Source organism: Zea mays, chromosome 5 (genome assembly GCF_902167145.1).
Source record: "Zea mays cultivar B73 chromosome 5, Zm-B73-REFERENCE-NAM-5.0, whole genome shotgun sequence".
Classification (NCBI taxonomy): domain Eukaryota; kingdom Viridiplantae; phylum Streptophyta; class Magnoliopsida; order Poales; family Poaceae; genus Zea; species Zea mays.
In genome coordinates, this window is record NC_050100.1 from 14,510,334 (window position 1) to 14,535,701 (window position 25,368).

Below are 25,368 nucleotides of genomic sequence, written 5' to 3' on the forward strand. Positions count from 1 at the left end.
TCTTGAAGCAGCGCTGCTTGATAATTGTTAATTTGTTTGTCTTTAGGAATGAGTTGCATTTTCACGCGACCAATATTGCAGCAGTCAGCCTGGTGTGCAGCCTTCAAAGTGTGGTGTAGCGCAAGCTGACTGTCAAGAGGGTCAGTTGCTAGTTGCTATGATCAGAATCAGATCTTTGCAGAAGTTGCTGGTGTTCAGACAATGCCAAGGCTTGAAGTCACTACTGAACACACACAAAAAATGGTACTCCCTCCGTTTCTTTTTAGTTGTCGCTGGATAGTTCAATTTTGCACTATCCAGCGACAACTAAAAAGAACAGAGGGAGTACGAAATAAATAAAGAACGACACTCCGCCTAGTCAAATGGTGAGTATCAAAATTCAAGCATTATTATTTCGAATTTTCTTAGATGTGCATCCTTTGTTTTGTGGGAGTCCTAAAACTTTTATGAGATAAGTATATCCGTTCCCTTTTTTGCAAAACAAAAAGGTTCATGAAGAAGGAAAGCATGTTCAGTCCGGTGGTAGAGAGTCATGGAAGTACTCAATTCAAGCTAATAAGAACACATAAGAAATTAAACAATGTAGCCGTTCATTACTGTTTTTATATATGTTGTGACCTTGTGTTGTGATACATAAAGCACGCATGTGCATACATAAACACCACGATCGAGACGATAAAGATGCATACAGATGAATTTGATCAGGCTCTTATTCCTCGAAAGACAGTAGTTACCGGCGGCTGGCTTAGCTGGTAGGCATAAATAATTCAAATGTACGTGTACTATATGCATGGCTATGATAGGATGCCATCATACGCCGTATATGATCTGAACGTGCACGTACTGCTCACACTTTAATGTTGAGCACCAGGGGCGCGTCGTCCTTGTCGACCGTGAATGTCTGGGAGACCTTGCCGGTGGGGGTGGTCACGTCGACGTGGTACTCGCCGTGGTGTCCGCGGAACTTGTACTCGCCGTTCTCGTCGGCGTGGCCGTGCGAGTGCGTGAGCCACTCGCGCTTGAGCTGCAGCAGCCGGCGGCCTGCCTCGTTGACCTGCCCCTCGGCGTCGACGAGGTGCGCGTCGTCGCGGCTCATGAAGAGCTCCCAGAAACCCCAGAGCATGACGCCCTCCACGGCCGGGTGCGCGTACGCCTCCCGCAGCATCACCTCGAGGTCGTCGGCGCGGACGTGCTCGTTCGCCGACGACACGTCCAGCTCGGTGAACCAGAGCGGCAGGCCGAGCACGGCGAGCCGGTCGAGCATGGAGCGGATCACCGGGCCCACCGGGTTGCTGACGTGGCCCTGCAGGCCGACGCCGCCTACGGGCGCGCCCTGCTCCTGCAGCCCCATGATCTGCTGGATGTACGCCTCGGGCGTGGCATGGATGTCGCACATGCTCTCGACGTTGTAGTCGTTGACGAAGAGCAGCGCGTCCGGGTCGAGCTCGCTGGCCGTCTTGAACATGGTGGCGCGGATGTCCTTGCCGAGCTTGTCCTGGTAGAAGGACCCGTGCAGCATCTCGTTGTTGACGTCGTAGTGCTTAAACTTGCCCTTGTACCGGGTGAGCAGCCCGTTGATGCGATTGCTGACGGCGGCGGACAGGTCGTCGGTGGACAGCGTCTTCACCCACTGCTGCACGGCGTTGTCCACCTCCCAGAAGATGCAGTGCCCGCGCACGCACATGCCGTGGTCGGAGCAGAGGCGGAGCAGGTCGTCGGCGTCGCTGTAGTTGAACTGCCCGCGCTGCGGCTCCGTCCAGTACCACTTGAGCTCGTTGCCGAACACCGCCCAGTTGAAGTTCTTGGTGAAGAAGTCCACGAAATCCTCGTTGTCCATGTTGGTGCGCATGATGCACGCGCCCAGCGGGAAGCTGTTGGACACCTGGCGCACGCGCACCTCCACGCCATCGGCCTCCTTGACAGCGCCAGCGGCGGCCCCGTCGGCGCCCGTCACCTTGAGCACGACGTCCCGCTTGCGCACCTTGTCGGTGAGCCGCTTGAGGTGCTTGACGCGGGCCTTCCGGTCCACGGGGAACACCTGGAGCCCCGCGACCATGAGGTCGACGCCGGCGTCAGGGCCCTGGACGTACACCATGACGCGCGTCGCCGGCTTCGCCTCCACGCGGAGCGCGCCGCCCACCTCGTACCAGCGCTCGTCGCGCGCCAGGACCTGGCCGCCGTTGATCCACTGGCTGTCGACGGCGAAGGCGACGTTGATGGTCTGCGGCGCGCCGCTGGCGTGGGCGCCGACGCGGACCCACGCGGAGACCTGGTAGGTGGCGTAGAGGGTGAGCTTGTCCGTGATGATCTGCGCGGGGCCCATCCACGTCTGCGAGCGGTTGGTGACGTGGATGTGCTTGCCGTTGAGCGGCTCGTCGTCCAGCTCCAGGGACTCCTGCGCCATGGGCGGGAGAACCCGCGGCCCTCCGTCGTGGACGGACAGCGTGCAGGGGCCCAGCGGGAACCAGCCGTTGAGCCCGTCGTCCAGGTTGCTGTTCTGCATGATGTTGGCGCCGTACTCAAGGTTCTGCAGAAGCCAGCAGCAACCAAAGTGGATTGCGTTGCGTCATCCAACGGAACAGTGACATGGAAGTTTTATTTTCTGCTCTGTGCGTTTATCGAACTCAACAAACAGCTTAAGGTAGATCATATTCAGAAAAAAAAACGTGAAGAAACATGCACCTATAGCAGCAGCCAGCAGATTTGCCGCACGGTACTGAACTGAACTGAACTGTCATGGTGAATGCAAACCCGAGGACACTGTGCTCACCTCGAAGTCCGGCGCCGGCGCCGGCGGGGCCTTCTGCGCGTGCTTCACCACCAGGCTGTCGAGCAGCACGTCGACGCCGGCCGGCGGCCCTTCGATGTAGATGGACGCCTTGGCCACCGTGCTGTTGAGCAGGATCTTCCCCTGCAGCTGAACCCACTCCTTGTCCGACACCTGCGACCTGCAACACCACCCCAGACCCAGCCAGAGCATACGAACCGTTCCTCCGTCAGAGGAGAGCCCGAGAAACGCAACGCACCGTTCGCGACCATGGCGGCGAGAAGCAGGGCTTACTTGCCGACGCTGAGGTACTGCTGCCTGCCGTCGGCCGTCTGCACGCCGAGCGTGGCGCGCACCTCGCACGGCGCCACGGCGCCGCCGCCGCCGCCCGCTGCCGAGTGGAGGCGCACGGTGGCCGTGGCCTCGTAGAGCAGCTTGCGCTGCATGCGCGCCGTGACGTCCTGCTGCACGCCGTTCCACGTGTCGGTCCGCCCCGTCGCGGCCACGAAGTACTTGCCGTTGGCCGGGAGCACCTTGCCGTCGTCCAGCGAGTCGTGCAGCTCGATCTTGCACCCGCTCCCCGCCCAGCTGTCCAGCCCGTCGTCGAACTCCGGGTTGAGGATGATGTTGTCGTCGCCGGCGCCGTCGCCGACAAGGAGCCCCGCGTCGCCGCCGATCGCCATTGTCGCGGTGAAGTTTCGATCAAGCGCCGGTTGGTTACTCGATCGAGCTGGTTAATAATTAATCTGCTGATGAAGCGAATGCCACGCGGTGGTCACGTATATATAGTAATACGGGTCGATCCTGCGAAATGCGTGGCTGGCTCGGATTGCAAGCTACGCAGAGGAGAGAAATTCGCATCGACCGATGGATCGGTTTCGTTTCGCCTTGACGAACACTTGATCTGCCTCTGGCTCGTGGTTAACGACGCCATATGCACAAACGATTTGCCTTGGGGGACCGGATGGTTGCTTCAGCTTAGGGGTTGAATTACCAGGCGCGACACAATCCAATCCAATCCAATCCAAATCCATCTGCATGATCGATCCCAAGTCTTGCACCGCAATATACGGCTAGCTCTCGTTTCCCCTGGAAGGAAGTGCTCCGTCTCCGTGTTGTATATGGATGGATGGATGGATGGATGGAAGAGCGCTCTGCATGCAGGACGGGCCGGGGCACACGCGTTGGAGTGAAGGCAGGAGCGGCCTGAAGGCTGATGACGGAACACACTGGCGCCAGTGTACCTCGACAGGATCCTGTAAGCAAAAGCACCGAGAAAAAGGTCGATTAGCTGGATTGCGTTTGAGCTAATGGGGATTAGGAGCGGGGAGAACACGGCAAGGCTTCGCATGTGGGCGACGGCGGCCGTATGATAAAACTGGATACGCGGGCGCGGTTGGGACGTCGCCGTCGCTGGGAAAGACGCTGCATCGCCGGGCGGCCATTGGCTTGCTGGAGCAGCGAGCAGACACTTATATATTCACGGGACAGGCAAGACTTGGCTTGCTGACACAGTTTTCAGTTGTGTGTTGCGAGCAGAACAGTGGATGTGAATGTGAGAATGGAGCTTTCGGTTGCGGTCTTACGGATCCGGCCCATGCAGTAGCGGACGTGTTGGCCTGCATGGGCGCGGCCTGCGAGGCTCTGAATGGGCTGCTACCTATTGTGCCCAGCATCGAGTTATCTGGACTGAGGGCTCTTCAGGTTATGCTCCCATGAGCCCAGCCCGTCTAGGAAAGGCAGTGGTGGAAGGGCAGGGAACACAAATAGCCCAGACCGGATAGTGAACGAAGATCCGGGTTCCGGGAGCGGGTATGATCCGACAGCTCGGGTTTCCTAATCGTCGGCACTCGGCAGTAGCATTCCGTATCTGTATTTCTGAAAAAAAAACTGATAGTTTACTAATATACGCACGCTCACTAGTATACGAACGCTCACGGAGTAATTTTATTTATCGTTCCCGTATATCGATCACTCAAAATATCAAACAAAAATATAAAAACGAAGTCATATGTCCATACTTTGCTACGGTTTTTATATATAATATATGATAAATTTTGTTTTAATAAAGCATAAAATATATGTTTTATATTGATTAAGTGTGTGTGAATGTGGAGCCAAAAGCTAAATACTAAGGTTCAAACACTCACTTATACATAATTTCACCTTTCTTTTTACATAAAAGCGCAAATATAATATTTTCGAGAAGGAGGTCATGCACCCTTATATCACTTGCCCTTTCGGCAAAAGATAATAAATATTGGATGGTTCCAATGATATTTTTGTTCTCTCTGAAAGATATTATGAAGAATCGCCTCAAATAATTGTTGGGGCTTTGGTGGTTGCAATACATTTCTGTCAAATAAAACAATACTAAGCATATTTGTGAAGCTAAACATGATGTTACTTAAGAAAATATGTTGTTAACATAATAAGATTAATATTGAAATGGAAACATATGTAAATTAAAATCATCCGACAAAGTTAAGAGATGTCCATGCTTTGAAAACCTTCTTCAGATCACGACCGCAGAAGTAGCTCTCCAAGACTAAACGAAGGTTGCCGTAATTCCAGTATTCCACAAATACATGGCATGCATCCTCATGCCCGCCGTCGCCGCCATAAACATGGACACTTCAATTCCCCGCTCCATCAACTTATAAACGAGCAAGCAAGCAGCCGATCGCTCACCCCCATACACACCAATCTGACTCCCAAGCTCCGTTCGCATCAGTACCCAGCACTCCACCTGCAACTACCAATCGAGACCTCCCGGCCTAAGCAGATCAATTGATCGTTAGAGTCAGAGAGTTGGTGATACGGGTACCTTAACTACCATGAAATGGAACGATGGGGCGCGATGTAGAGCGGATAGCGCCTCTCTACGCGGAACGGCACCCGCGCCATGCCGCTCGTCTACAACCTACTCGTCGCCGGTGGCACAACGAGGGGGTTGTGGCCGCAGCCACCGACCAATATGTCTCCGCGTCCTCGTCCGACCTTGACGTATCATGGCAAGCAGTCGGACACCAGCACCAGACTGACGACACGAGTCTCTGAATAGCCCGCCACCTCAGGAGATACGAGCACTGCTACTGCTGGCAGGGGCGGAGATAGGCCTATGGCCACTAGGGCCTGGGCCCTACTCTTGGACTAGCTAGCTAGGGTTAGAAGAGTAGAAGAGTAGCCACGAACGACGTAGAGACAAGGCGTGACGTATAGACGGCCAAGCAACCTAGCATGGCAATTCTCGCGGCGTGCAAGCGGGCGCAGTTAGCGTGGCAACCAGACGCCCAGCGGCTGTGGACTGCAGTCAGCTTAGTGTGTAGTATTTACAGATATTGTATATGGATACTTCAAAAGATTTGCTGAAATCTCCAGCTAAAATCTGTTTGAGGAACGAGAACATTCAACTTCGAATAAACCAAACACTTTTTTTTCTTCTTTAAGCTTTCTGCAGTTCAACTTCGAATAAACCAAACACCACTTTTTTCTTCTTTAAGCTTTCTGCAGGTGATGTAAATAAGTATCGTTTTGCTAACGAAAGCCACCCAAACAATTGATAAATTGGTTATAGAGACGGAGATCTATTATTATTTTTAATTAGTTAATCGTCTGTTTAAGCCAATTTTATTTTAATTATAATTATCGTGTCCAAATAAAGTTCATATGTGGCATTATCTATGTATTTTTCGATTTAATTTTTTTAGTCGGTATGAATAATTTTTAGTGTTATATTCGGCCACTGACTGCTGTTGGTTACCATTTTCGTTGCGCTGACGCAGAAAACTAGAGGCCAGAAATTTATAGCGATGACAGTCATGGTAGGCACACTATCGGAGATTGCGGCATGGCGGGTCACTCGATGCGGAGTACACGGGGTATATTCTTGTCGGTGTTTCGAAACCCGGGGGGCCCCTGGACCGACGAGTGAATCGTCGCCACGTGCCCCAGCCCAGATGGGTCGACGCGAGGCGGAACGCGAAGGGGGGGGGGAAGGAAGCAGTCGGAGGCAGGCAGGCGTGAGAGAGTGGATCCCGCGGCCTTCGTGTTAGCCCCACGTCTGAGTCGGGTGCGCTTGCAGTAGGGGGATACAAGCCTCCACGCGGGAGTGGAAGCGAGCGGCCTTGCGCGAGCGCCGTCCCGTCCTTCTCCGCGCGGGCCAACCAACCCTCTGTAAGAGGGCCCTGGTCCTCCCTTTTATAGGCGTAAGGAGAGGATCCAGGTGTATAATGGGGAGTGTAGCAATGTGCTAACGTGTCTAGCGGTGGAGAGCTAGCGCCCTAAGTACATGTCATCGTGGCAGCCGGAGAGGTCTTGGCACCCAGTTCGCGTGGTGTCGTGGCTGTCGGAGGGGTGCTGGAGCCTGGCGGGAGGACAGCTGTTGGGGCTGTCGAGTCCTTGCTGACGTCCTCTTACTTCCGTAAGGGGGCTGAGAGCCGCCGTCGTCACAGGGCATGCGGGGCGCCATCATTACTCGCATGGTGGAGCGAGCCAGATGGGACGCCGGTCTGGTTCCCCGTAGCCCGAGTCAGCTCGGGGTAGGGTAATGATGGCGCTTCCTGTTGACGTGGTCGGTCCATGCCCTAGGCTGGGCGAGGTGGAGGCTCCTCCGAGGTCGAGGTCGAGCCCCTGGGTCGGGCGAGGCGGAGTTCGTCGTCTTCCGGGGCTGAGCCCATAGCCGAGCCCTGGGGTCGGGCGAGGCGAAGTTTGCCGTCTTCCGGTGCTGAGCCCGAGTCCGAGCCCTGGGTCGGGCGGAGCGGAGTTCGCCGTCTTCCGGGGCTGAGCCTGAGTCCGAGCCCTGGGTCGGGCGGAGCGGAGTTCGCCGTCTTCCGGGGCTGAGCCCGAGTCCGAGCCCTGGGTCGGGCGGAGCGGAGTTCGCCGTCTTCCGGGGCTGAGCCCGAGTCCGAGCCCTGGGTCGGGCGGGGCGGAGTTTCCTATGACGCCCGAGGCCGGCCTTGGCTGCTATCAGCCTCACTCTGTCGGGTGGCTCAGCAGTCGGAGCGGCGCAGGCGGCGCTGTCCTCTTGTCAGACCGGTCAGTAGAGCGGCGAAGTGACTGCGGTCACTTCGGCTCTGTCGACTGGTGGGCGTGCGTCAGGATAAGGGTGTTAGGCCACCTTTGCATTAAATGCCCCTGCGATTTGGTCGGTCGGTGTGGCGATGTGGCCAAGGTCGCTTCTTGGTGAAGACTGGGCCTCGGGCGAGCTGACAGTGTGCCCGTTGCTGGAGGGGGGTCCTCGGGCGAGACGTAGGTTCTCCGGGGTTGGCTTCCCTTGCCCGAGGCTAGGCTCGGGCGAGGCACGATCGTGTCCCTTGAATGGACTGATCCTTGACTTAATCGCACCCATCAGGCCTTTGCAGCTTTGTGCTGATGGGGGTTACCAGCTGAGATTTAGGGGTCTTGAGGGTACCCCTAATTATGGTCCCCGACAGTAGCCCCCGAGCCTCCAAGGGAGTACTAATACTCGCTTGGAGGCTTTTGCCGCACTTTTTTGCAAGGGGACCAGCCTTTTTTGGTTGCATTCTGTTCCGGTGGGTGCGCGCGAGCGCACCCGCCGGGTGTAGCCCCCGAGGCCTCGGAGGAGTAGTTTTACTCCTTCGAGGTCTTAGTGCGTTTCGCAACACTTCGGCTGGTCTAGTTGTTCCCTCATGCGAGCTGGCCGTAGCCCGAGTGCACGGTCGGGTCCCAAGTTCTCGGGCTGGTATGTTGACGCTGTCAACGGTTTGGCCGGAGCCGAGTTTGCGAGAGCAGCCCCCGAGCCTCTGCACAGGGCGAGAGGACGGTCAAGGACAGACTCGTCTTTTTTACATACGCCCCTGCGTCGCCTTTCCGCAAGGAGGAGGGGGGAAGCGCCATGTTGCCCTCGGAGGGCGCCGAACATGGTGTTTCTGGTGAGCTGCTGGCGGGTAATCCGAGCGGACGCCCATGCCCCATTTGCTAGGGGTCGGCTAGAGGCCCGGAGGCGCGCTCCAAAAGTACCTGCGAGTGATCTGCCGGACCCGGTCCCCTTTGACGGGGTCCAAGGGCTCGATGCCTCCCTCTGATGGGATTCCGTTACAAGATCGCTCCCGCTGGTCTCGGAAATGTCCTAGGGTACCTCAGGAGCGTAGCCCGAGCCTTGGTTATGTATCAAACGTACCCAGGGTCATCCCTCGCTCTGTGTCTGAGGCGACTGTGAACCCTTCGAGGGCCAGCCTACGAACCCCTGATCAGTAATGGGCGCGGAGCCCGAGTGGCCTGAGGCGGCCGTTGAACCCTTCGAGGGGCCAGCCATCGAACCTCTGACCAGTAGTGGGCGCAGAACCCAATCGATCTGAGGCGGCCGTTGAACCCCTCCGAGGGGCCGGCCTTCGAACCTCTGATCAGTAGGGAGGCTCGGAGCCTGTTTCCTTCACGGAGAAGGGTCCTTTTCGGGGTACCCCCCTTTCCCGGTCCCTGTTGTAAGAGAGAGAAAGAGGAAAAGGAAAAGGATGTGAAGTCGAATGACATGGCGTACCTCTTTCGACGCGGTTATTATGGCGAAGGCGAAGCGTCGCTTGCTTCTCCCGCCTGAGGCGCCGCCTATCCCGCCGCGGAGTTAATGCGACGGGGCGAGTGGTTCGCGAGGCGGTCGTTGCGTGTGCGCGCGCCGTTCGAGGAACGGATCACGGGCGCGCCGTCTTCACACCGTGAGAGAGGGCTCCCTCGCTGCCCCTGGATGGGATGTGAGCTTGGCTGACGACGTGACCGCTGCTTCTGCCCGCCTGTCACCGCCATTACTGCCGGCCCAATTTTGACCGCATTTGACCGTCGCGCTTGGCTGGCACTGCAGGGTTGCCTCGAGTCGCGGTATTGACTCCGTAGTCGAGGAGGCGCGGTAGCGGCGGGAGTGGCGGTGCAGTTGCTCACACGTAGCAACCGGCGTGCCGGTTGCATGACGCGTGGGCCTGGACCTCCATGCTGGGCTCATTGGAGTCGAAGGGGCGCGCTCACTTGGCACGGTTGCATGCCGCCTGCATGGCTGTCCGCCCTTTTACCCGCTGGTCTGGGCGAAAGTGGAGGAGTGCTTGTAACCGCCGGGTGGTTGCATGCACCGCGCGCGCGTGGCGGTTTGGCTTCTTCTCCCCTGGACCGGCTTGCATGACGTGTGGGACCCAGCCCCCGCGCCGTGGGGGGGGGGGGGAAGAATCTTGGAGCGTGTTGGAGAAGACTCAACCCGCAACGATTGAGGGCACAAGTGGGGAGAGTCGCCTTTAAAAGGGGGGCGACCCCCTTGGAGGGCAACCATGTCTTCGCGCTCCCCTCATGCATCGTGTCTTCCCACCTTCCGAGCCCTCGGGCGGGGGACGCCCGGAATCCTTCAGTCTTGTCGCCGGGGAACGCAACTTCGTGGAAGTTGGTACCTTTCAGCCATCGTTCGGCTTCAAGGATTTTCATCATGCAGCCCGGATGCATCCCCTCGCCGGTGGTCACCCAAGACGGTGACCACCAGCTTGATGGTGGGGAGAAGCGAGCCGGGCTGCGATCTTGGTCCCGCCCTCAGCTTCAAGGATGTTCATCATCCTCGCTGGGGCAGAGGCTAGGCTGAGCCGGAGCTCTACCTCCCGCGCGGGCCGGCTGGTCACCTCCTCTTCCAGCTTCTGGTGGTGGAAACCATCCTCCAGCCTTGCGGAGGAGGCGTCCTCCAGCCATGCCGGGGAAGGCGAACTGTTGCTGTCCAGCTAGGATGCAACATTCTGTTCTTCTCCTCACTTTTGCGGCGAGGACGGGAGTGGGGACCTGCCGGTGCGCCTTGCTGACCATCGGCGTTGGTGGAGAGGCGGACGCCGCCGTCCGTGCTGATGTGGTGGCAACCGGAGGAAGCTCCCCCCTCATTGAGGCCATCGGCGCTGCCCACGGGCCGGCCCCTGGCTCTTTGGCTTTGATGTCTGTTTCGCGTCCCTTGAGTAGGGACGCGAACGAAAGCCTTCCGGTGGCCGCGTCCGTACTGGGACCATGGCTGCTGCTGTGGGGTCGGAACCGGAGTTCCGTTTGTAATGGCACCTTGAGCGCCGGTGTTTTGTTCATTGCGGCTGTCGAGGCCTGAACGTGTATGTATTTTCGGCATGGAGCCGTGTTTTTTCTTCATTTCGAGCACTAAGACTCGCCTTGTCGATTATCTGAACCGCTTCACCGAGCGTGAGTTGCCTCGTGCAAAGGTGACGAGTGAGGTATCCATATCCCGGAGGAGTAGGAGTCCCTCGGCTCGGTCGGCCTTGCTGTCCGAGGCCCCTCTTGCTTAGTTAAAGGAACCCCTCGGCCGCCCTTCGATGAGCCGAAGCCGGAGGTAGCGGTGTCAGCACGGACGGAGGCAGAGTTGGCTTCGAAAAGGAGGTGTGGTTGGCCAGAGCCTGGCTGGGTTGTCCACTAGCGGAACCGACGCCGGAGTTGAGCTCCGAGGCCACAAGCTGAGCTGATGTCTTTGGGGGACAGCTGGCCGAGGCCTCGGGGTGGCCGGCCGAGCCGCCTGCTCGGGCCGGATTCTCGAAGAAGACCCTGGCGGCGATGGCCCGGGTGTGGTGCTAATGCCGTCCTTCAGAGTGGGGGCCCTCCGACCGCGTCGCCGTCCAAGGCTAGGTCAGACCCCGCCGAAGGTGTAGTTGATGCCGAGGGTGCTGCTGCCCCCTTCGGCTGTCGACGTCCGAGCCTGCAGGATCAGGTCGTCTTGTAGTGTGTGTATGTTTTCTGCGGCCGCCGAGGCCTAAACACACCGTCGTCGTGTTGTAAAGCTGCGTTTCTTTTCCTCTTGTTTCGAGTATCCGAACTCATTTGTCGGTAACAGAGTTGTTTGTGCGGGCGAGAGTTGCTTTTCACGGAAGGTGATGAGTGAGGTATCCGTATCCCGGAGGCGTAGGAATCCCTCGGCTCGGTCGGCCTTGCCGTTTACGCGCGCTCTTACTCGTCTATAGGGTTCTGTTACCGACGCAGTCGAGAAGGCCCAGAAAATCATTTCGGCAGAGGAGCTTTCGAGCATGAAGACTTGTTCGGTCCATGGAGTCACTTATCCGAGCGCGAGTTACTTATCGCAGAAGGTGATGAGTGAGGTATCCGTATCCCGGAGGCGTAGGAGTCCCTCGGCTCGGTCAGCCTTGGCTGCTTACGTGTACTCCGTCGTTTTCAGGATCCACTTTTGAAGTAGTCGAAGAGCACGAAAGGCATTCTGGCAGAAAAGATTTTTTTCTTTTTTCGAGTAAAATTTTGACGCAGAGGGGGTTGCCCCCTTCTAGCCCCCGAGGGAGGGTCGGGCTTTGCCGAGGCAAGGCCGACCTTTCCTTGACGACCAGACTTGGTGTGTGAACGAGGTATACAAGCAACTTGAAAGCATCTTAAGGGTAGAAGCGACGTAGCTGTTGGATGTTCCAAGCGTTGTCGTAGACCTCGCCTTGACTGTTGGCCAGCTTGTATGTTCTGGGCTTCAGAACCTTGGCGATGACGAACGGCCCTTCCTAGGGAGGCGTGAGTTTGTGCCGCCCTCGGGTGTCTTGTCGCAGCCGAAGCACCAGGTCACCCACCTGGAGGTCTCGGGACTGAACCCCTCGGGCGTGGTAGCGTCACAGGGACTGCTGGTACCGCGCCGAGTGTAGTAAGGCCATGTCCCGAGCCTCCTCCAGCTGGTCCAGTGAGTCTTCTCGATTGGCTCGGTTGCTTTGGTCGGTGTAGGCCCTCGCCCTCGGGGAACCGTATTCTAGGTCTGTGGGCAAGATGGCCTCGGCCCCATAGACTAGAAAGAACGGTGTGAAGCCCGTGGCTCGGCTCGGCGTTGTCCTCAGACTCCAGACCACCGAGGGGACTTCCTTCATCCACCGCTTGCCGAACTTGTTGAGGTCGTTGTAGATCCGAGGCTTGAGTCCTTGCAGGATCATGCCGTTGGCCCGCTCCACTTGCCCATTCGTCATGGGGTGTGCCACGGCAGCCCAGTCCACCCGGATGTGGTGATCCTCGCAGAAGTCCAGGAACTTTCTGCCGGTGAACTGGGTACCGTTGTCAGTGATGATGGAGTTCGGGACCCCAAAGCGATGGATGATGTTAGTGAAGAACGCCACCGCCTGTTCGGACCTAATGTTGTTTAGGGGTCGGACCTCGATCCACTTGGAGAATTTGTCGATGGCGACCAACAGGTGCGTGTAGCCCTCGGGTGCCTTCTGCAAGGGGCCAACGAGGTCCAGACCCCACACAGCAAACGGCCAGGTGATGGGTATGGTCTACAGTGCCTGAGCGGGCAGGTGGGTCTGCCTCGCATAGGACTGACACCCTTCGCAGGTGCGGACAATTCTAGTAGCGTCGGCCACCGCCGTCGGCCAGCAGAATCCTTGTCGGAAGGCGTTTCCAATGAGGGTTCGAGGTGCTGCGTGATGGCCGCAAGCCCCCGAGTGTATCTCTTGCAAGAGCTCCTGGCCTTCGGCGATGGAAATGCATCGCTGGAGGATGCCTGAGGGGCTGCGGTGATAGAGCTCCTTCCCATCTCCCAGCAAGGCGAAAGACATGGCACGCCGCGCCAACCGTCGAGCTTCGGCTTGGTCGAGGGGCAGCTCTCCTCGGTGGAGATATTGCAGGTACGGGGTCTGCCAGCTTTGATTAGGCGTGACCTCGCTCTGTTCCCCCTCGACACGCAGTGCCTCACCCTCGGGGGCCGAGGGCACCTCGAACCGTGCCGAGGGTACCTCGGACTGGGCTGAGGGTACCTCGGACTGAGCCGAGGGTGCCTCGGGCGGAGCCGAAGGTGCCTCGGGCTCGGGCGTGTCCTCGGTCTTGATGGAGGGTTAATGCAGGTCTCGGGAGAATACGTCCGGGGGAACTGTTGTTCGTCTCGAGGCTATTTTAGCCAGCTCGTCCGCAGTCTCATTGTAGCGTCGGGCGATGTGGTTGAGCTCGAGCCCGTAGAACTTGTCTTCCAGGCGCCGAACCTCATCGCAGTAGGCTTCCATCTTCGGGTCGCGGCAGTTGGAGTTCTCATGACTTGGTCGATGACGAGCTGCGAGTCACCGCGAGCGTCGAGGCGTCGGACCCCTAGCTCGATGGCGATTCGCAACCCGTTTACCAGAGCCTCGTACTCAGCCACGTTGTTGGACGCCGGGAAGAGTAGGCGTAGCACGTAGCGTAGGTGCTTCCCGAGGGGCGAGACGAAGAGGAGGCCTGCGCCGGCCCCCGTCTTCATCAGCGACCCGTCGAAAAACATGGTCCAGAGCTCCGGTTGGATCGGAGCCGTCGGGAGCTGGGTGTCGGCCCATTCAACCACGAAGTCCGCCAAGACCTGGGACTTGATGGCCTTCCGAGGGGCGAACGAGATCGTCTCGCCCATGATCTCCACCGCCCACTTCGCAATTCTACCCGTGGCCTCTCGGGACTGGATGATCTCCCCCAGGGGAAAGGATGACACCACAGTCACCGGATGCGACTCGAAGTAGTGTCGCAACTTCCGCCGTGTCAGGATCACCGCGTACAGCAGCTTCTGGATTTGTGGGTAGCGGATCTTGGTCTCGGACAGTACCTCACTGATGAAGTAGACTGGCCTCTGGACGGGCAATGCATGCCCTTCTTCTCGTCTCTCAACCACGATCGCGGCGCTAACCACCTGGGTGGTTGCGGCGACGTAGATCAAGAGGGCTTCTCCGGCAGCGGGGGGCACCAAGATGGGCGCGTTCGTGAGGAGCGCCTCCAGGTTCCCGAGGGCTTCCTCGGCCTCGGGGGTCCAAGTGAAGCACTCGGCCTTCCTTAAGAGGCGGTACAGAGGCAGACCTCTTTCGCCGAGGCGCGAGATGAAGCGGCTCAGAGCCGCGAGACATCCCATGACCCTCTGTACGCCTTTCAAGTCCTTGATTGGCCCCATGCTGGTGACGGCTGCAATCTTCTCTGGGTTGGCTTCGATGCCCCGCTCAGAGACGATGAACCCCAAGAGCATGCCTCGGGGGACCCCGAAGACACACTTTTCGGGATTAAGCTTCACGCCTTTCGCCTTGAGACATCAGAATGTCGCTTCAAGGTCGGAAAGGAGGTCGGAGGCCTTCCTCGTCTTGACTACGATGTCATCGACGTAGGCCTCGACCGTTCGGCCGATGTGTTCGCCAAACACATGGTTCATGCATCGCTGGTACGTTGCCCCCGCATTCCTCAAACCAAACGGCATTGTAACATAGCAGTACATGCCGAAGGGTGTGATGAATGAAGGCGCGAGCTGGTCGAACTCTTTCATCCTGATCTGGTGATACCCTGAGTAGGCATCGAGGAAAGACAGGGTTTCGCACCCAGCAGTGGAATCCACGATCTGATCGATGCGAGGCAGAGGGTAGGGAACCTTCGGACATGCTTTGTTTAGACCAGTGTAGTCTACACACATCCGCCATTTCCCCCCTTTCTTTCTCACAAGCACAGGGTTGGCAAGCCATTCGGGATGGAATACCTCTTTGATGTACCCTGCCGCCAGTAGCTTGTGGATCTCCTCGCCTATGGCTCTGCGCTTTTCTTCGTCGAATCGCCGCAGAGGTTGCTTCACGGGTCGGGCCCCAGCTCGGATATCCAGAGAGTGCTTGGCGACTTCCCTCGGTATGTCGGGCATGTCCGAGGGACTCCACGCGAAAACGTCGGCGTTTGCGCGGAGAAAGTCGACGAGCACTGCTTCCTATTTGGGGTCGAGCTCGGAACCGATCCGGATCTTCTTGGAGGCGTCGTTGCAGGGGTCGAGAGGGACGGACTTGACCGTCTCCGCTGGTTCGAAGTTGCCGGCATGGCGCTTCACGTCGGGCGCCTCCCTAGAGAGGCTCTCCAGGTCAGCGATGAGGGCCTCGGATTCGGCGAGGGCCTCGGCGTACTCCACGCACTCCACATCGCATTCGTACGCGTGTCGGTATGTGGGCTCGACGGTGATGACCCCGTTGGGGCCCGACATCTTGAGCTTGAGGTAGGTGTAGTTGGGGACGGCCATGAACTTGGCGTAGCATGGCCTCCCCAGCACTGCGTGGTAGGTTCCTCGAAACCCGACCACTTTGAACGTGAGGGTCTCCTTTCGAAAGTTGGAGGGCGTCCCGAAGCAGACGGGTAGGTCGAGTTGTCCGAGGGGTTGAACGCGCTTCCTGGGGACGATCCCGTGGAAAGGCGCAGCGCCCATCCGGACCGAGGACAGATCGATCCGCAGGAGCCCGAGGGTCTCGACGTAGATGATGTTGAGGCCGCTGCCTCCGTCCATGAGGACCTTGGTGAGCCTGACGTTGCCGATGATGGGGTCGACAACGAGTGGGTATCTCCCCGGGCTCGGCACGTAGTCTGGATGGTCGGCCCGGTCGAAGGTGATGGGCTTGTCGGACCAGTCTAGGTAGACTGGCGCCGCCACCTTTACCGAGCAGGCCTCCCGACGCTCTTGCTTGCGGTGCCGAGCCGAGGCGTTCGCCACTTGCCTGCCGTAGATCATGAAGCAGTCGCGGACCTCGGGGAACCCTCCTGTCTTGTGATCTTCCTCCTTTGCATCGTCGAGGGCCTTGCCACCCTCCGCGGGTGGCCCGGCCTTGTGGAAGTGTCGTCGAAGCATGGCACACTCCTCGAGGGTGTGCTTGACGGGCCCCTGATGATAGGGGCACGGCTCCTTGAGCATCTTGTCGAAGAGGTTGGCACCTCCGGGAGGTTTCCGAGGGTTCTTGTACTCGGCGGCGGCGACAAGGTCCGCATCGGCGGCGTCGCGTTTCGCTTGCGACTTCTTCTTGCCTTTCTTCTTGGCGCCGCGCTGAGTTGACGCCTCGGGAGCATCTTCCGGTGGGCGGCCCTGGGGCTGCTTGTCCTTCCGGAAAATGGCCTCAACCGCCTCCTGGCCAGAGGCGAACTTGGTGGCGATGTCCATCAGCTCGCTCGCCCTGGTGGGGGTCTTGCGACCCAGCTTGCTCACTAGGTCGCGACAGGTGGTGCCGGCGAGGAACGCGCCGATGACATCTGAATCGGTGACGTTGGGCAACTCTGTGCGCTGCTTCGAGAATCACCGGATGTAGTCCCGGAGAGACTCTCCCGGCTGCTGGCGGCAGCTTCGGAGATCCCAGGAGTTTTCAGGGCGCACGTACGTGCCCTGGAATTTGCCGGCGAAGGCTTGGACCAGGTCGTCCCAGTTGGAGATCTGCCCCGGGGGCAGGTGCTCCAGCCAGGCTTGAGCGGTGTCGGAGAGGAACAGGGGGAGGTTGCGGATGATGAGGTTATCATCGTCCGTTCCACCCAGTTGGCAGGCCAGCCGATAGTTCGCGAGCCACAATTCCGGTCTCGTCTCCCCCGAGTACTTTGTGATAGTAGTCAGGGTTCGAAACCGGGTCGGGAACGGTGCCCGTCGTATGGCGCGGCTGAAAGCCTGTGGACCGGGTGGTTCGGGCGAAGGACTCCGATCCTCCCCACTGTCGTAGCGTCCCCCACGCCTGGGGTGGTAGCCTCGGCGCGCCCTGTCGTCGAGGTGGGCCCGACGGCTGTGATGATGGCGCTCGTTGCCGAGGCAACCCGGGACTGCATGCGCTGTGTTGCGCGTGCGCCCGGAGTGGACCGAGGCTTCCCGCACGAATCGGGAAGTCACGGCGCGATGTTCCGAGGGGAACCCCTGCCTTCGGGAGGCAGAGCTTTCGGCCCGTCGGACCGCGGCGTCCTCCAGGAGATTCTTGAGCTCTCCCTGGATACGCCGCCCCTCGGTGGTTGATGGCTCCGGCATCGCGCGGAGGAGTATTGCCGCTGCAGCCAGGTTCTGGCCGACTCCGCTGGAATCCGGCGGCGGCCTCACCCTGATGTCGTCGGCGATGCGGTGCTGGATGTCCTGGGGTTGATGACGCGCTTCTCCGGTCGGAGGTTGGACCGCCCATTCCCTCCCGATGTCCCGGCGGATCGGCACAAGTGTTCCTGCTCCCTCGTCGAGCCTGGCCTGCCTCTCGCGGATTTGCTCGAGCTGTGGGTCAGGACCCCCCGCCGGGACGGGGACCACAGCTAGCTCCCGAAGGATGTCAACGCGAGGCACATACCTAGGGGGATCACCGTTTTCCGGCATACCAAGATGGTTGCCTTCGCCGGGACCCCCTAGATCGACGTGGAAACATTCACGACTTGGACTGCGGTCCTTGTTGTCGGAGCCGCGGCTGCCGTCGGAACAATCGGAAAGGCAGTAGTCACATGCGGTCATGAAGTCCCGCACGGTACTGGGCTTACCAATTCTGGAGAAATCCCAATAGAGGTCGGGCTCGCCATCTTCCTCGGACCCCGAGGGCTCATAGGTCGAGTCGGCCGTCAATCGGCCCCAGGGTGACCGCACACGATACCCCAGAGGGTTTGGACTCGTCTCTATGAGAGTGCTCACCGAAGCGGGGTCGCTTGGTGGGTCGAGGCCGAATCCAAAAGACACGAGATGGGAATCGGTCGGTACCTTTTGGTCGACGGGCGGTGACGAGGTCGCGTCTGGGACTGACTGCACCGTTGTCTCAGGTACGGGGGTGACGCCCAGCAAGTCCTTCGCGAGCGTGCTGGCGTCGTGCGTTTGCATGAGATTGGCGTGTTGCGGGGAGGCGGCGCTCGTCTTCGTCTCAGACGTGAGATCGATGCCCGACGCGCCCTCCGTTGGGGCACCGGCGCCGTCGACTCGCTCGACAGCCAACGAGGTGCTGCTTCCCGCTTGGCCTTGGTTGCCCCGCCTCCTCCTCCGTCGGTGGGGGAGGGGACGGGACAAGCCCGAATGTCGTCCTTCCACCACGTGGGGAAGGCGTCGTCGATTTCCCCGCCGGCGAGCGGGTTGTCGACCGCCATTGTCCCTGTCGCGCGGCGGGGGAAGGAGTATCATGTCGTAGCTGCCGTCGAGGGACATGAACTCAAGATTCCCGAAACGGAGCACCGTCCCGGGCCGGAAAGGTTGCCGGAGACTGCCCATCTGGAGCTTGACGGGAAGCTGTTCGTCAACACGCAGCAGGCCCCTACCTGGCGCGTCAACTGTCGGTGTTTCGAAACCCGGGGGGTCCCTGGACCGACGAGTGAATCGTCGCCGCGTGCCCCAGCCCAGATGGGTCGACGCGAGGCGGAACGCGAAGGGGGGGGAAGGAAGCAGCCGGAGGGAGGCAGGCATGAGAGAGTGGATCCCGCGGCCTTCGTGTTAGCCCCGCGCCTGAGTCGAGTGCGCTTGCAGTAGGGGGATACAAGCGTCCATGCGGGAGTGGGAACGAGCGGCCTTGCGCGAGCGCCGTCCCGTCCTTCTCCGCGCGGGCCAACCTACCCTCTGTAAGAGGGCCCTGGTCCTCCCTTTTATAGGCGTAAGGAGAGGATCCAGGTGTACAATGGGGAGTGTAGCAATGTGCTAACGTGTCTAGCGGTCGAGAGCTAGCGCCCTAAGTACATGCCATCGTGGCAGCCGGAGAGGTCTTGGCACCCAGTTCGCGTGGTGTCGTGGCTGTCGGAGGGGTGCTGGAGCCTGGCGGGAGGACAGCTGTTGGGGTTGTCGAGTCCTTGCTGACATCCTCTTGCTTCTGTAAGGGGGCTGAGAGCCGCCGTCGTCACAGGGCATGCGGGGCGCCATCATTACTCGCATGGTGGAGCGAGCCAGATGGGACGCCGGTCTGGTTCCCCGTAGCCTGAGTCAGCTCGGGGTAGGGTAATGATGGCGCTTCCTGTTGACGTGGTCGGTCCATGCCCTAGGCTGGGCGAGGTGGAGGCTCCTCTGAGGTCGAGGTCGAGGTCGAGCCCCTGGGTCGGGTGAGGCGGAGTTCATCGTCTTCCAGGGCTGAGCCCATGTCCGAGCCCTGGGGTCGGGCGAGGCGGAGTTTGCCATCTTCCGGTGCTGAGCCCGAGACCGAGCCCTGGGTCGGGCGGAGCGGAGTTCGCCGTCTTCCGGGGCTGAGCCTGAGTCCGAGCCCTGGGTCGGGTGGAGCGGAGTTCGCCGTCTTCCGGGGCTAAGCCCGAGTCCGAGCCCTGGGTCGGGCAGAGCGGAGTTCGCCGTCTTCTGGGGCTGAGCCCGAGTCCGAGCCCTGGGTCGGGCGGAGCGGAGTTCGCCGTCTTCCGGGGCTGAGCCCGAGTCCGAGCCCTGGGTTGGGCGAGGCGGAGTTTCCTATGACGCACGAGGCCGGCCTTGGCTGCTGTCAGCCTCACTCTGTTGGGTGGCTCAGCAGTCGGAGCGTTGCAGGCGGCACTGTCCTCTTGTCAGACCGGTCAGTAGAGCGGCGAAGTGACTGCGGTCACTTCGGCTCTGTCGACTGGTGGGCGTGTGTCAGGATAAAGGTGTCAGGCCACCTTTGCATTAAATGCCCCTGCGATTTGGTCGGTCGGCGTGGCGATGTGGCCAAGGTCGCTTCTTGGTGAAGACTGGGCCTCGGGCGAGCTGACAGTGTGCCCGTTGCTGGAGGGGGGGTCCTCGGGCGAGACGTAGGTTCTCCGGGGTCGGCTTCCCTTGCCCGAGGCTAGGCTCGGGCGAGGCACGATCGTGTCCCTTGAATGGACCGATCCTTGACTTAATCGCACCCATCAGGCCTTTGCAGCTTTGTGCTGATGGGGGTTACCAGCTGAGATTTAGGGGTCTTGAGGGTACCCCTAATTATGGTCCCCGACAATTCTCGCATCACTCGGCATGGAGTTTGCGAGGACTTATCCTCACGACGCGCTCTGAGGTTGCGACAGCGGGCAGAGAAAGACGTGTGGCGTGCGAGAGTTCGTTTCAGAGATGCGGGGAAGCACGACGATGTACGACAGTCACTGGAGGGGGACAACGCACGAAAACCAGGACGCACGAAACTCTCCTATTATAGTAGTAGAGAAGAGATTATAGAAGTACAGTTTGATTCTAAAGAAATATATGTTTTTCTTAAAAAATATTGACGCATGACAACTGTCAAAACTGGTGCTTTAATATAGTAAAGATTTATTAAAGTGATGTGTTATACTGTTTTCCTCATTTTTAACTTTAGTTGTGTTATTCTCGATTTTGTCCTAAGTGGTAAAAACAAGTTTAATTTTAAATATATCATATATATATACTAGGTATGTGCCCGTGAGTTGCAACGGCGTACAAAATATTCCACAAAATATGAGTGCTAGAGCAACTCCAACAAATGTCTCAAACATGCTCGTTTGTCATCTAGGAAGTGGATGTGAAATCAAATCTTGTAAAAGCAAGCAAAACAAAAAGACTTCATGTCACAAGATACCGCTTAAATTGAAAGAATATATGTTTTTAGCGTTATTCTTATAACAGATCATACCATTTCGACAACTTTAAACTTCTTAATATTGTAAAAAAATCAGAGGTGAGTTTAAGCAGATTAAAAGGTGATATCAAATTATTATTTTGATAGCTTTAAACTTTTTGATATTGTAATAAAAACCAGAGGTCAATTTGAGCAGATTAAAAGGTGATGTCAAATTACCATTTTTGTTTTGAGACTACATGTTATGTCTTTGATCTTGGCCACCGTGGTCTCTTCACCCTTCTTGGCAGTCTTTGTATTCTTCAGCTGATACATGTATCTGCTCGGCACCTCCCGGCACGCCTGCTTGATGATTTTGTACCTGACAAACAATAGTCACGTTACCTTGTCACATGTAACACCTTCGCTAAAATATGTATATCTTCACACAAAAGAAAAAATAAATCCTAAAACAATACGATGTTCTTGAAATAAGAAGTTGTTTGTGTGTGGTTGTAAACTTGCTTGCAAAAAACATGTGAAGCTTTGTAGGGTCGTCACAATCTGTTCAGCCAGAGATTCTATATTGCTATGAGTCTACAACAAGACAAACACATGCTCAACACTAAACTTGATTCGATTTCCCTTTCCATCGCCATCTACACCTCATTGCAAAGAATCTGATAAAAGAAACAAAAATCAAACAATCCCAAACGACCAGGCTAGTTGCCTCCCTAAACCGAAAGCATTTACAGTTTACAGGCATAGTGACCGATCTGCGCTCGCGCACGCACACATGGCGGGTTGTTTCCGCCTAGCCGCACACCATTTAGGCAACCTGAAACCCTCTCTAGGACTCGCTGAGGGCATCGTACGCCATCGCAAATGTGGCTCTAGACCTTGAGGAAGACGACCTTGCGGATGACATAGATGACGACACCCACTTCTTCTTCCTCCTCTCCTTCCTCTCCCCCTCAGCGTGTCCGGGTTCTCTTGCCCGAGTCTCTTGTCGTGGAAATATGTCAATGGGCGTAACACTTCTTAGCTGCTTGAAGTCTGCAATAGATTAACATTCAATAAATTCAACTTGAGAATCTTTTGAGAGATTCTGTAGTGGTTTTGTTCATCATGACTTACATACATGCAAGCTAACAAGGGGACTAGTCCTAGGTGTAGAGTAGATGTGTAGTTAGTGGTGCGCCACTAATGTGAAATGGGGAAAAGAAGATTCAGGCGCCTAATAATTAGTGCAAATGATTGATTACTCATGCTGCATGTATGATTATGTAGTGAGGCATATATTTGTTTAAGTGCGTGGCTAGAATGTCGTATGGGACATCGATTCTACTTATCTTAAAGTATTGACTGATAATGACATTTGATTAGTATGTTCTTTTTTGTCTTGACTGAATATTTTTGAAGGGCAAGCAATGTCAGCGCAGGGTGAGAATCACCTGCAGAGGCCCAAGAATTCTGTCTTGACTGTGGAGTTGTGCTCATAGAGCCTGCGGATAAATCATCTTCTCCCTTCAATTCAGCCATCTAAAGGTTTAAAAAAGGTACACTGCCATTAGTTAAAGAACTATGTCATGCGGTGTAATACATGAAAGAAAAAACTTCATGCACATACAATTCAATAAGTTAATAGAATTGAGAAGTCTAATGCATACATATATTGAACAATTATAGTTGTGGGATGGCAGATGGCACAAATGCAGTAAAAACGTCAATTGCCTAGTAGAGAATTTGGCACCAGAGCAAAATGGGAGCTCCTTACTCAATACCTGAAAGCCCAGAAAACATTCATTTCACGAAAGGTGTACCAAAACCTAAGTTTGAGATTTAATTTGCGCCACTGACTTATAAAGTGTAAGATTCCCGCATGTAAGCAGCCACCATCGTATCAATGATAACAAAATTTCCACCAGCTGTGTGGAGGCACAGTAGAATATCTATACCTCGAAGAAAGGTAGTTGGAGCAGCTCCTAAGCTCAAGCAGCTTGTTCGGCATGTTCCCCTTGCTCTGCTTGGACTCGACCTTGTCCTGGTTGTCCTTCTTCACATGCGGGAGTAGAGACAACACGTCCTCCATTAGATGCCTATCCCTACATCGAGCACATACACGTGAATAAAATGGAAATCAAAAGACTGTAATGAAAAAAGAGGGAGCACTCAAATATACGTGATGCCGTGGAAGGATTAAGTTTCTTTTACTACATGTGATTAGTATAATTTTTATACCCTGTTAATTTATCTATCTTATTCTTGTAGGGTGGTGCTTCATTGGAATCATTGGCTAAAGGAGTTGTGCGCTTCTCCCATAAATTCGCCCTTTCAGGATTGCAGGATCGCTGGTTTTCATTGTTATATGGCTAAAGGAGTTGCATCGAAGTTACGGGGGAAATGGCATGCCCTTGTATGAATTAAAGGGTCTACAGACCTTAGGCTCAATCTTGCGCATAGCTGTTCATGACTGCCTCTGTAGATTTCTTGAATTGTTCAATCCAGTGCTTTCACATACAACCTGACGGATGGAAGAAAAAAATTATTTCAGGTTGAACAATTTTCATCCTATGAAGTACTAATATTTTCTGGAGATGAAGATATATTTCTGACATTTGATGCTACTAAACTTTTAGGCGCTACAAGACCAGTATATGCTCTAGAACCACATGATGTGGGGCAGTGCATCCATGCTGAAACCAAATCCGATGGTCAAATCTCAATTGCAAAGACTGCTGGTTCAATTTTGAGCGAGAAATATAAAACATAGATATAGAACTGGATAGGAAATGATCTAGCACTCAAATATACGTGCCCGTAGTTAGTGCCCGTGCGTTGCGATGGAATTAAATATTAATATAAAACATAGAAATAGAACTATAATATGTAACATATGTGTGACAAAATATCACCAAAATACTAATATTATATTGACGTTATAAATATGTAATATTATTATAGCATCTCCACTTATTAATTCACACTTTCTTGTAGTTCATGTATTTGAAATTACATACATCATCAGAGAACTCATCAGCACCTTCATGCAATTCTTCATCTATGATATCCTAATGACGATCCTCTGCAGCTTCGCAATGTATTTCAAGAGTGTTCATATTCAGTCGGGAGTGTACAATGACCATAATCTCTTCCAAACAAGGGAAGAGGAACCTTTTATTCAACTGCATGCAAAATTCAAACGACTTAGTTGTATGCCACATTGTCTAGCGTAACAATCCAATTAGAAGTATCATAATAACATTACTTTTGTTACAAGGCTAATGTGAATCCAAACTATATTGCTTAAAGACAGGAATAATATGATGCAATGAATCATTGAAACCAATTTGTATATTGCCCTTGCTTGACGCTACAAGACATAATTATTACGAAAGAATAGAATTGAAGGAGAAATATAACTAAAAACATGATTATTCGACATAGCATAGATAATGTGAGTAATAATAACATCAGTATGTCATATATGTCATAATAGAACCACAACCAATATGCCATCGAAACAAAGTATTTATTCTCGCTAACTCGAGCAGAAATAGCAACCATCTCCCACTCTGGTCTTCCAAGGTGGAGCAACCAAGATAGACAGCATGACGCAACAACTCAGATCGTTATTGTGTTGCACGAATAGCAGCCAAGGACACGCAGGAAACTTGCAACTTCCTGTAAAAACACATAAACCCATGGGTTAATAACTTAGGAGAAGGATGCAAACACTCTCAACACATGCTTAACACTTATTTAAAACAGATGTTTGATATTGATTATGTTTCAGAAGAAGGATTGTAAATAAATCGAGTCATCCCTAGACTATAGGGTATGTAAATGGCACAACACTAACCTCCAGACCCTTCAAGGCATTTTGTGTGCGGACATCCGCCATCGACGCTTCGAAATAGACGTAGAAAATGTAATTGAACAATCTGCAACCAAGACCCTGAGTTAGTGGCCAATTTAGCCATGTACAAAGCATGCAATTGACATATGGGTGAATATTTTGAGAATGCATTTGCTAAATATGTTTGAATTTTTAGATGCACAGATTTCCCCCACTTTCCAAATGGCACGTCAGACAGTATGCAAAAGATGGATACCAACTTGTCCTCATGGTAACCAAGAATCTCATAATGTCCTCATGATAGCCAAGAATCCCATTATGTCCTCATGGTTGCCAAGAATCCCAATATTGTGAAAACCAGTGAACCACGATGATTCAAACCACCACCGTTTAGGATTGGCACAACCAAGGTTGATGACAAAATATGCTCCACGTCAAGCATCACCACTGACAAAAGTATGAAAGCAAGAAAAAGGGAAGAGTTTCAGTCAGAAACTGAATTTCTGGGCGGAGGCACATGACTCCATCAGTGGCATGAAAGGCTCCAAGCAAAGTTGAAAGGAACTCCAAAACACAGTAGACAAGATCAACCATTACGGAGGGTGCCCCATATGTTT

At 55.3% G+C, this 25,368-nt stretch overlaps 1 protein-coding gene and 1 long non-coding RNA gene across 3 annotated transcripts; both read right to left on the reverse strand.

The window, feature by feature from the left end:
* Positions 1 to 569: 569 nt before the first annotated feature.
* LOC103625996 (putative glycosyl hydrolase family protein) lies at positions 570 to 3,528 on the reverse strand. Its single transcript, XM_008646386.3, has 3 exons — positions 3,062 to 3,528; positions 2,771 to 2,948; positions 570 to 2,527 (listed from the first exon to the last, which is right to left on the reverse strand). The coding sequence occupies exons 1-3, from the start codon at positions 3,448 to 3,450 to the stop codon at positions 848 to 850; spliced, it is 2,247 nt and encodes a 748-aa protein (XP_008644608.1). The 5' UTR covers positions 3,451 to 3,528; the 3' UTR covers positions 570 to 847.
* Positions 3,529 to 24,520: 20,992 nt separating this feature from the next.
* LOC103625997 (uncharacterized) lies at positions 24,521 to 25,038 on the reverse strand. 2 transcript variants are annotated; one of them, XR_002261882.1, is made up of 3 exons: positions 25,012 to 25,038; positions 24,755 to 24,836; positions 24,521 to 24,576 (listed from the first exon to the last, which is right to left on the reverse strand). It is a non-coding gene; the product is annotated as an uncharacterized lncRNA (long non-coding RNA). The 2 variants fall into 2 exon arrangements; XR_552659.2 differs by having other exon boundaries at positions 25,008 to 25,037.
* Positions 25,039 to 25,368: the final 330 nt, after the last annotated feature.

Bases quoted from the DNA above. Each gene is read 5' to 3' on its own strand.
- LOC103625996 (XM_008646386.3), bottom strand. From the start codon at position 3,450: ATGGCGATCGGCGGCGACGCGGGGCTCCTTGTCGGCGACGGCGCCGGC. The intron at 2,949-3,061 runs GTAAGCCCTGCT...GTGGTGTTGCAG, and splicing joins CAGTACCTCAGCGTCGGCAA to GTCGCAGGTGTCGGACAAGG. The intron at 2,528-2,770 runs GTGAGCACAGTG...TGGCTTCTGCAG, and splicing joins CGCCGGCGCCGGACTTCGAG to AACCTTGAGTACGGCGCCAA.